This window comes from Elephantulus edwardii, unplaced genomic scaffold, assembly GCF_000299155.1.
Source record: "Elephantulus edwardii isolate Elephantulus edwardi_28Jun2011 unplaced genomic scaffold, EleEdw1.0 scaffold00068, whole genome shotgun sequence".
Taxonomy (NCBI): domain Eukaryota; kingdom Metazoa; phylum Chordata; class Mammalia; order Macroscelidea; family Macroscelididae; genus Elephantulus; species Elephantulus edwardii.
In genome coordinates, this window is record NW_006399818.1 from 14395759 (window position 1) to 14407398 (window position 11640).

At 45.9% G+C, this 11640-nt stretch overlaps 2 protein-coding genes across 2 annotated transcripts in view; one reads left to right on the forward strand and one right to left on the reverse strand.

The window, feature by feature from the left end:
• STAB2 (stabilin 2) overlaps positions 1-3206 on the forward strand; it is a 251479-nt gene extending 248273 nt beyond the window's left edge. Inside the window, exon 68 of the mRNA XM_006888578.1 lies at positions 3156-3206. Coding sequence (XP_006888640.1) covers positions 3156-3206 — 51 coding nt within the window. The remainder of the gene's footprint in view (positions 1-3155) is intronic.
• A 6826-nt stretch (positions 3207-10032) lies between these two features.
• NT5DC3 (5'-nucleotidase domain containing 3) overlaps positions 10033-11640 on the reverse strand; it is a 126142-nt gene continuing 124534 nt past the window's right edge. Inside the window, exon 14 of the mRNA XM_006888548.1 lies at positions 10033-10408. Coding sequence (XP_006888610.1) covers positions 10156-10408 — 253 coding nt within the window. The 3' untranslated portion in view covers positions 10033-10155. The remainder of the gene's footprint in view (positions 10409-11640) is intronic.

Genomic DNA, 11640 nt, shown 5'->3' on the forward strand with positions numbered 1-11640 from the left:
GCACAACAGAACACACGCAGATTAACAGAAAGGGCAACCTAGGTAGAACTATCAAGTATGGAAATACAAGGGAGGAGGAACAGTTGTAAGCAGACCCTAGTGATTGGTACATGGAATGTGAGAGCCATGAATGAAAGAAACTTAGGTATACCTGGATGAAATATCACCTGGCCTTGCTCCATCTTCACAGTCACTTCCTATGAGAGCATGGTTACAGTTGTGTAGTGTGCCTTCCCACCCAGGGGCCTCATCTGCCAAAACTCTTTCAGACAATTTTCAAGGTTTTCTTTGGCTGATTTTTGGAGGTAGACCTCCATCTTTTGTTCTAGTCTGCCTTAGTGTCGAAGTTCCGTTGAGATCTGTCTACCATAGGTGTTCCTGCTGGTACTGGTAATTCCAGCGGCACAGCTCCAGCATCACAGCAACAAGCAAGCTACCATCATAGGCCAAACTGCTAAGCCAGGTGGTGGAGATAATTAGAGATAGGGAAGAGCTCCAGGTTGCTCTACCCTATTCTTATGACCAAAGAGATGAACAGTAAAAGCAAGTGCCAGACTGAATACTGCCAAGAATTCTCATAACATTTGTGAAGCTGTTGTTGTTGTTAGGTGCCACTGAGTATGACTCAGTGATCATGTGAGCAACGGAACCTGAATGAACCCTGCCCCGTGCTGTGCTATATTCATCATCTCTGACGTACTCTCAAGCCCATTGCTGTAACTGTCATTGTTGTTGTTGTTCTGTGCCATCAAGTCAGAATTGGCTCATAGGTGGACCCTCCAGTGGGTTTTCAGAGACAGTAAATCGCATAGCAGGAGACTGCCCATCTCCCTCCCACAAAGCAACTGGTGGATTCAAACCACGTGCTGTTCCTATAGTAGCACAGGTTCTTACCAATAGGTCCCCAGAGATCCCTTACTGCTGCAGTAGCAGATGCAAAGACACAAAAGCCTATAGAAAGGATTTGTCTTCTAGCTGTTCTCTGAACTGATACTCACATTGTTGTCCAAGATTGTGTTTTCTCCTTGAGTGTCAGAGCTGCCTTTTCCTTTGACAGCTACTTGTCCCTGATGACTTTATCTATTAGAGAGTGTTCTGTTCTGATCTTCAGTGAAAACAGAACCAGCTTCCATGGACTCAATCATCTCTGAGTCATGGTTCTCTCAGAGTATTAAGAGCAGCACTGTGTTGTTCACAGGGTGTTCAGCGGATGGGTTTTCAGAAGCAGATCACCAGGCCTTTCTTTTGAGGTACTGTGGGTGGTCTCCAACCACCAACCTTTCAGTTAGCAGCCAAGTGTGTTAAGTGTTTGTACCACTCAGAAGCTCCAGGCTTCCAAGCAACATTTACTTCTAGAGCTGGTGTATAAAATGTCAAGTTGTTCACCAGAAGATAGAATTAAGAAGAAGATTGAATCCAGCAGCTGCTCTGTGGAAGAAAGATGGGCAGGCCCTTGATGCAGACACTTAACAGCCTTGGCGATCTGGTGGAAGATTGCTGTGAGCCAGAACCAATTTGAGAGCAGTAAGAGGTTTTATCATTTGAGTGGGCTTTGAGCGGAGATGGAATCTCCTTGAACTTCAACCAAGGAGACTGTAGCAGGCACATAAAGTGTGGAAGCTCTGCCCTGTTAGCTTATTACTGGAATAGGTATAGAGATAGAGATAGAGATAGATAGAGATATAGATAGATTAAATATAGATTAGATATAGAGATAGAGACATATGATAGAGAGATAGAGATTAGATATAGATATATAGATATAGATTAGATTAGAGATAAAGATGATAGATAGATTTTTTCTCTTGTACAGAAATCAGAAAAATTGAGAGTCAGTCCTTGTTCAACTTGGTAGGTTAAGTGAGCTGACAGCACTCCTCTGGTGCAAGGAAGTATTTGAATCTTGTCTTGTGAGGGTTTACATTAACTTGTAGAGCATTAACTGAAGGCACAGAGATGCTATAATCATTTTACCCATGTACACATGCTACTCCCTGAACTCCTAAATTCATACTGTGATTGTTATGTGCCGTCGTGATTACTAAGTTTTTTTAAAGTGGCACATAAACAGAGATTTTTCGTCCCCATCATTTCATCAAGCTTGCAAATGCAATAATGTCACTGTTTTCTCTGAAGTGAACAAACATAAATGTGTTATGGTTCTTAGTATCATAATATTTCTTTTTCATTACATTGGAAAAGAACCAGATCACAAATCCTATTTTTTTAAAAATCTAACCCATTAAAAAAAATTCAGACCAAAACTTCATCAGCTAGAGAGCATTTATGAACTAGTAGGAGTTTATTTCTGTAGGCAGTCTTATATTAAAATCAATCTCATTTTAAAAGCCAAGTAGGGGGGAAAAGTCACATGTCCCATTCAATGAGCCACTTGCTGTCCCAGCTGTCTTATTCTAAGGGCTCCACCAACTCTATGCAGAAATGGTTCCCCTGAGGCAAGTGTGAGGGTTTCCTAGAATTGAGATTCAGCTAAATATTCTAATTGAGACCTGGTAACAAAAATCTCATTTACGGCACTCCCTAAGCCAACTCAAGGAACGGAATACTATTGAAATACATTTTATAACAAAGGTTAGAATGTCTGTACAATATCTGTGGCCAATCCAGACATCTTCCATTTTATCAGTTATTCCACCCTTGAGAGACCATTTCTAGCATCGGGTGGTGGTGTCCGTAAGGAGTTGCACTGCTGCTACCTCAAAGGTCACGCTTCTCTGGCAGTTTGAATCCAGCAGCTTCAGAAAGATGTGCAGTCTCCTCCTTTGCAACGTACATGTGACACCCAACTGAGCAGGTTCCAGCTCCGCAGCAGGGAGCACTCTCTAGATAAGGTTATAGCTCCAATGCTGGGCTGCAAAATACCAACTGTTGTAAGCATGGTACACAATCAGGCAGTTTCCTTCTCTTCTACCTAAGTCACAGCTAACTTGAAAGCAACAAACAATTAGTTGTTAACAGGCAGCAGTGACCATCCCTGCTCCACCCAGAGGTTGAAAGATGCTCCAGCCCACCTGTTCACAGGAACGGGTCGCAAGTTAGACCTCAGGTCAGTGGCTGAAAGAAACGCCCGCCCTAGAAGGATTAAGCAGGCACAACGCCCCACTGTCCTGAGTGCCTTACAAACTTTCTTTCAGGACTCTGATGACCAGTGTCTCAAGACCAGCGACCCCCTCGGGGGCCTTTGAGAGCCATCACCCACTGGACTTAATGGAGCTTCCTTACCAACGCCATCAACTGTGAATTCTCAGCACCAGTTATTTTGTGGGAATGTAAGGTCTTTTAGTGTATGAAGCATTCAGAAACTGTACCTCATCTCCTTGGATAATCTGGGGGTTGTTTTGTATCTGTGGGTGCCCAGTCTGTCCATGAACCCAGGATGTCTCCTCCCTCCTCCGAGCCTCCTCTGTCCTTCCTTTGTTCCTTTCAATGACGCAGCATTATCTATGATCTTGTATGTCCCAACTAGATTGTAAACTCTCCAAGGCAGGGGCTGCACCTCACCTATCTTTGTTGCCCAGTTCCTGCCATGGTGCCTGACCCATGAAATGTGCTCAGTAAACATTATGGAAGAAAAGTGATGTTCTCTGGACACATTTATTGAACAGCTATGGTTAGAAACAAGAGCAATCCTTTGCTACAAGGGCTGAAATATGCAGGTAAAATTTATTAGGGCCTTATCAATGAGTCAATATCTGCCTTACAGAGTTCTTTCTTAGTAAAAGTTGTATTTGCTTCTTTACCCTAAGGAGAAATGATAGCCACAATGAGAAAGGATTTCATACCTAGAATAATGTCTGTAATAAAAAAGATGAACATAAACAAGTAATGGTGAAGGTGTAGGAAAACTGGTATGTGTTTATGGGAACACAAAATGATGCAACTTCTATGGAAAACAGTTCCTCAAAGAGTTGAACCTGGAATTAACTAAAAGACCTGCCAATTCCATTCTTAGATATCTAAGAGAAATGAAAATATTTGCCCGTACAAAACCTTACACAGGAACGTGGACAGTAGGTTTATTCATAATAACCAAATGGTAGAAACAACCTAAGTGGTCATCAATAGATGAACAGATAAAGGTGGGAGGTCCATACAAAGTACTATTACTCGGCTCTCTGAGTCTTGGTCCTGCTATGACATGGTACCTTGAAATGACTTTGCTAAGGGAAAGAACTAGTGACAAATGATCACATATTATATGATCACATGGACATTAAACTTTCAGAATAGGTAAATCCAGACAGAAGTTAGATGACCAGAGGCTGGAAGCCCGCAGACTCCAAATGGATACGGGGTCTCTTAGTGGGATAATGAAAATGTTGTGGAATTCAACAGTGGTAACAGCTACATGACCTTGTCATTATACTCCTTGTTGTGCTGTCTAGTGAGTACAATTCACAGCGAGCCTATGAATAACAGATCTGAACCCTGTCTTATCCTGTGCCATCCTCTTATTTTCTGACATATTCAAGCCCTCAGCAGTCACTGTGTCAACGCATCTCAGAGTCTTTCTCTCTACTGCCAATCCTTCATCTTTCCAAGCTTCATGTCTCTCCTAACAACATGTCCAAAGTATGGGAGATAAACTTTGTCATCTTTGCCTCCAAGCAGCACTCTAACTGGACTTTTCCCAAGACTTACCTGTTTGCTCTGTTGGCCATCCACGGATCCTCAGGGCTCTTCTCCACCACCACGGCTCACAGGCATCGATTCTGCTCCTGTCAGCCTCATTCACTGTCCAGCTTTCAGATATATAGCAGATGACTGAAAAGACCATCGCCTGAATCGGGTGCACCTTAGACCCCAAACTGACATAATTGATCCTCAATAATACGGAGAGGTCCCTGACTGCAGACTTTCCCAATGCATGCATTACATCTCCTGATTGCTGGTACCGAATGTGTTGACGGTGGAGCTAAGTTAGATGGAATCGTTGACAGTTGCAATCTCTTCTCCATCTATCAAGATGTTTGCCTGTCAATCCAGCAGTGAGAATTTTTTTTATGTTGAAATGTAATCCATATTGAGGCTTTTCACCAAAGCACCTGTGGGTAGATTTAAACCTCTAACCCTTCAGCTAGTGGTCAAGCATGCTAACCTTCTGCACTACCCAGGAACTCCAGATTCATTTATTCTTAATTCAGCTTTTCCTTTGCTTAGTTTCCCTTTCCTCTCCCTACACCTCTCAATCAAAACACTGCTTATACTTTCGGATTTCCTGGTAATTTGCTTCTAAACACACTGGTGAACCACCAGCCTCCCTCTGTCCTCTAGCTGCCACTGATGCTGTGCTCACACAGCCTTTCCAGCTCAGCTGATGCCCAGGGTCTTCACAATCTGGAATGAACAGCAGTTGTGTTTACTGGGGAGGATGAAAGTGGTGAGAAAAAGGACAGGGCGGTGCTCTTCTGGCGCCGAGAAGTGGACATGGCTTTGCCGCTACTTCAGCACATAAGACAGGAGACGTATAGCAAACTGGTTGCTACAATGAAACTTTATTTGGCAATCCCACATAATACATAAAATCAACACTGAGAATAAATAACAAATCCACATTCAGAATAAATAGTACGCCTACCTAAATTGTATTTACTGTGCCTGGTACACAGGCACTGCGTGCCATTGCACTAATCAGCAAACCATCTCCTAAGTCATAGTTCAAGCCTGCTGCTCTCGGAAGCGCAGAAGCATAGCTGCCAGGGGGTTCCCCCGGAAGCAGCCAGGGTCGTGCAGGAACCTGGGGTCTACCCCAGGGCTGGGGAAGTAGAATAAAGGAAGTGGGGCTGCAGAAGGAGGGAGGAGATGGGCTGTGATGCAGATGGTGGCCTCAGCTGACCACATGGAAGGAGGGAAGCTGGGCAGTTGTCCCAGGTTGGGGTGAGGTGCGGAGGTGAGGTCTTGCCACCCCAACATTAACCAGTCAAGGGTTGTAGGCTGATCCAACAAGGAGGTGTGGCCTCAAGGGAGGCCGGGCTCTTCAGAAGAAGACTAGTCCAAAAGAGGCTATGACCTAATGGCTACAACCAGGTAGACCAGTCTATCAGGTGGTCAACCAGTGGCATGACCCACAGTTGGGGGACTATGTCCTTCTGCTTTTAAGCGGAATCTGGGTACACAATAGATATCTTCAACTAGTATCTGAGTCTGGCAGCTCAAGTACACAAACTGAATCCATAAGCCACAGGCCACAACTACAACATTTTGTCATATTCACAAGCAGAGCTGCCCAGAACATCAGCTGTAAAGGTATACCGAACACATGACTACACAACTTCTCTTTACGTCTGCACTCAAGTCAAGAGGTTACGCATCTACAGGCTTCCAGCCAGGGACCCTTGCCACTGGCACCAATGCCATCCCCAGAGCAAGAGCATGGGCCAGCCCAAGGGCTAAATCCTATCCCTACCTGCTTCTGTAAACAGTTTTAAAGGAGCTCAGGCATGCCCGTTTCTGGAGGAGTGGCAGCAGACAACAGCCAGTAGAGTAAAACACATTTACAAGCTAGTTCTTTAAAGGGAAAAAAAACCCCAACCTGACCATTAGTGAATTCTTCCTTCCTGACCCATCAGTGGCATCAGAGGTCAGATGAGCTCTGAGCCAGGCTCCCAGATGCTAAGGCAAGAAAAAAACAAATTCTATCAGAAATCAGTATCAAGAGAGTAATTCACACGCCCTCTTAGTACTTGAACAGAACGCTGAAGGAACCGTGCCTCTGGGCAAATTCAGTCTTAGAGCATTCTAGATGAAGGACCCCCAAGTGGTTGTTTGGCAGCAATGAGCACTCGGGGCAATGGAATTCAATTCCACCATTCAACACTCGCTGACGCTCAAAGAGTCTTTTGGGAGGAGAGAGGAGAAGCCATTTAGTTCATGTAAAACCAAATTAGCTAAGAGAGATTACTCTTCAATTTCCCCTTACAATAATTACGCATTCAAAGCAACTAGTAATTTAGTCTGAAATGCGCTCAAATCCGTACAAAGCAATTATATGAAATTAATACAACATCAGAAAATGGAGCTGAAGATCATCTAAAAGGGGAAAGAGTGTCAGGAGAAACCAGAAGCTGTTAAGCCAAACACCTAATTTTTAAAAAGCCTACACAGCGACTCTGGAAAACATCAGCTGTGGGCCAAGGCGAGCTGTCACGGGTGGCCACTGGACTAAGAAGCTCTTTTCACCCAATTCTTAGGATATCAGTTCAACCAGCATTACAGGTGTGCAAACTCCATTCACGTTCCAAATTGATTTTATTCAATCAATGGGAGAAGACAGATCACTCCCCCCCTGTTCCAGTGGGCTTGCCTCACCGTGCACAGCAGACAAGTTGGTGGCAGTGAAATGTCTGGTTCGGCTGGGTTCCAGGAGGGACAAGGTTACCTACAATGTCCTAATTCCATTTCTCCATCTTTCATTGGGGTCAAGTTGGTTCCAATCACAGCCAAACTTCCAATGGGTTTTCAAGGTTAAAAGTCATACAGGAGAATTCCCATCTTTCCCCCCAAAGATCGCCTAGTGGATTCGAACCACCACAGAAGCTTGGCCTTTGTCTTGGCAGCACAACTCCCCATGGGCTATGCCACCAGCCTACCCTCTGATTAGGTTTCACCTACTCACTCACTCACTCACCGGCACTGAGAGTAACTGACTCCTAGCTGACCTCCAGCGGGTTTTTGGAGCCTGTAAATGACATGGGACGAGACTGCCTATCTTTGCCCCCAGAGAGCCACTGGTGGCGCTGAACTGCCAGAGGTGCCACGTTTGGGCCGGCACCACAACTTCCTAAGACTATGTCACCAGAGATTCCTTCTCATTAGGTTTGTTGTTTGTCAGCTGACATTAAGCAGAACCAATCAGCAGCAGACCCTCCAGCAGGTTGTCAAAGGCAGTCACTCACACAAGAGAAGATTGTTCCTCTTTATCCTGTCAGACAACTGGTAGATTTGAACCCTGTGCCTCTGGGTTTGCAGGGAAGCTTCTTACCGCTAAGCCACCAGAGATCAGCATAATCAAAGAAGCAGGCAAAGGCCTCTGTCCCCGTGAGACCAGCTGGCTGACCACGTCCATCCAGCAGGAAATATTCGGCTGGGTGGGTCCTGCTGAGACAGTGCCAACATCTCAGTGCTGCCAAGGTCAGTGGCCCAGAGACTGACAGGCTAAATGACAGTAAAATGTAAACTTAATTATTCTTATTAAAATAAAAATAAGTGCCTCTCCCTCAAGGTCTGGGGCACCTAATGAGGTATCCACGAATGCAGGATATAGAAGTAGCTTTGCTTTGCTTTTGAGTAAATAAACGCTTTGTGACTGGCACTTAGTAGGCACGCAAAGAATAGCTGATAAGCATTTTTATAAAAATGCAAGCCTCTTCTTCCTCAGTCTATTGCTCCAAACAGAAATTCTAAGTCAAGGACACCAATGCATCCTGATGGGGCGCCGGCACTGAGACACCCCGGACATGACCCGGCAACCCTGAAACTCTCTAAGACTCCGAGGTGGAAAACAACAAACAACAAAACAACAATCAACACAATGCAACTCCTGTTCTGAAAAATAAACATACCACTGTGTCTTCCTGGGCTGACGATGAAGGCTTGAAGTGACAACAGAGAACTTATGTGGGCCTAAGCAGCTGCCTTCAGCATTCTGGTTAAACACAGACCATCCCCCGTGCAACCCATTTAGCAAAGGGTCGTAGCAAAGGGTACGGTGTAACTCAGTCATTTTCTTTCCATGTTTGTCATGTTTTGACTGGTTACAATGAACTCAGGACAATAAGAAACGCTTTCCACCAGCCTCTTCACAAGTCTTTCAGGTTGAGGAACAGAAGGTGCTAGTATTGCAAAGGCAAGGTTCAAAGGGAAGCTAACAAAGAAAATGCTTCTAAAGAGAAGGAAAAACGTTTCCGGCAAGGTCCTCATTCTTTTCTCTTAGCTTCAATGACCTTTTATCATCTCTATTTTCACCAAACAAAGAAAATCACCCCAGCTCCCAACACTGCCACACAAACACAGCAGGAGGAAGTTCTAAGGGTGCAGGAGGGTTGAAGGCTGCTAAGAGGCTATGGCCACCTCTCTCCTCCCAATACTGAACCTCTGCCCCTCGAATGACTCATCAGAGAGGCCAGCATCCACGTGTTTCCTTCCAGAGAGTTACTGGAAATGCATGCATCTCAGCAAAGGTCAAACGCACCCCACAGGTGCCATGGTCCACTGTCCTTCCTCAGAGGAGCACATGAAGCCAACACTTGAGCCCCTGCTCTGAGTTTAACAGCCTCCTGGGAGACTGTCCTCAGACGTTTCAGCTCTTTTGACCCTGCTGTTTTTTTGCAGCTTTGTTCCAGAAAGTCAGCTCTGCGTCCTAGCAAGTGATGGAGGTTTCTGTCTCACCGTCCTCCACCTCGGGGGTGAAAGAGAGGCTCTCCCCACCACTCACTGGGCACTGCCCTTCTTCCGCAGGGGGCAGGACACAGGAACACGGAGCACACGGGGTCAAAGGAGCTGTAGCTTTCCTGCTCATTCTCTTCAAGTCCTTCGAGGGAGACCAGGCTTGATCTGAAGACAAAGGTTAGATGCCAGCTTTGGAACCTACGGGCTGGGGGATTAGCTTCTTTTGGGGGACCGTCTTTGCGACTCACAGCAGCGTCAGCTACTGCAGAGCTCATGGAATCATAAGCTTTCTGTGCAAAGCTTGCTCTGCATGCCACTGGGCCCCTGCAGTTCTCGACACCCCGCCTTGCAAGTCTTGGGGACACTTTCCATGCAGGGAGTCAAGAACAGTCTCAGAACTTGACCTGCTGGGATTTGGAGAGGGCAGGAGGACAGCTTGGCCCTCCCAGCAGAGCAGACGAGTGTTACTGGGGCTTGGTGAATCAGAAGGCTGAATTGAGGCGTTTCAATGTGAAGTTCGCCCTTCAGCTCTATGGTAACAGGACCAGAACAGGAAGGCGGGACCAGCAGACTGCTAGCTCCCGTCTCAACAACCTGGGAAGAACTCTCCAGAGAATAATAACGTAAATATCCAGAATCCCAACAGTATCTTCTCAGTAAGCAGCTCATGCCCACACAAAGACCACCCTATGGTGTCCACACACTCCGGGCCGCAGCTTCTGGCTTTTCCCACGGGTGGGCGCTCCGTCACTTGGCCTGCGCCTCCTGCAGGAGGGGGATTCGGAAGGCGGAGGGGCTGTCTGACCACGCGGGGAGCTCGTGCTGCAGGGGAGTCCTCCTGGGGTAGAAGGTGTGGTGGACGTCGTAGTTCAGGAGACAGCTCAGGGAGGCCATGTAGATGTCAGCAAACCGCGACAGGCGCCGCAGGAAGTAGGTCGGGTTCTGGTCGGTGCGGAACAAGCTTCCGAACTGGGCATTGAAGAAACTTTTGGTCATTTCTCTGCAACAGCGAGGGAGAAAAGGAAAGAACAGAAAATGATCAGGAAAGATCTGCTTTTTCAATGACTGAAACCCAAAGCACGTGTTTATGTCTTTGCTTGAAAGAAAAGGTCACCTAGCCTTTTGTAAAGTCTCTAGATGTGCTTCCCTGGCTTGAAGGTCAGGGTCACGGTTTCATGGGCATCCCAATGAACTTAACTGGCCTAATAACATGTTCAGACTTCTGTTCTACCCCCTACTTGTTGTCTAGTGCCTGGAGGTCTAAAAGCTTGGGAGCAGCCATCCAGGAACAGTTTTTCTGTCAGAAAAGAGACAATAATTAGTCTCTATTTGCCTGGAGCAATGGAGGAAGAAGGAGACAGGGAGAGGGGAAGGAAATGTCATATGTTGCTAGCTGCCTCCATGAACAAGTGTTTCTCTCTCTGCCAGGAGATCAGAAGACCTGGATGGTACATGGTGAACTCGTGATCATTCTGATTACACATTCTGTAGAAGAACTCTGCTCAAAGAGGGGGGATAGAGGTGGAACAGAATTTCAAATCCTCACAAAATCTAAATTGCCTGGAACCTTGGAACTTGAAAGAGCCCCTGAAACTACTGCCCTTGAAATGTTAAAACCAAAATTATCCTCTGCAGCCACCGTCAAAACAAAACAGCTTAGCTTAACTAGGGAAAACGTCTATCTTGAGCATCACAGGAGCCCTAATGGCACAGTGCATTACAGGCTGGACTGCCCATCAAAACAAAGGTCACTGGTTCAAATCCATCATCCGTTCTGTGGGGAAAAGATGAGATTTCCCATGTAAAGATTTAGAACCTCGGAAATCAGAAAAAGGACTTCTAGGAGTTGGAACCGAGTCCATGGCCTCAGGTTCTGCGTTTAATGGTGTAGAGATTCAAGTGTTCAGCCGCTAACTGAAAGGTCAAGAGTTCAAACCCACCAACTGCTCCGTGGGTGAAAGATGCAGCTGTCTGCTTCTGTAAAGACATCCCGCCTTGGGAACCCTTGCGGTGGTTCCACTCCGTCCTATAAAGTTGCTATGAGTTGTAATCAGTTTCAAAGTAACGGGCCTGGTGGAGCCATGTGCACTTTTTTTTTACTATTCTTTTTTTTTTTTTAGTTTATTATTAATTTCAAGGAAGAAGGATTGGCCACCCACTTCTGAAATAGCAGGCCTCTGAAAACCCTATGCACAACAGAACACACGCAGATTAACAGAAAGGGCAACCTAG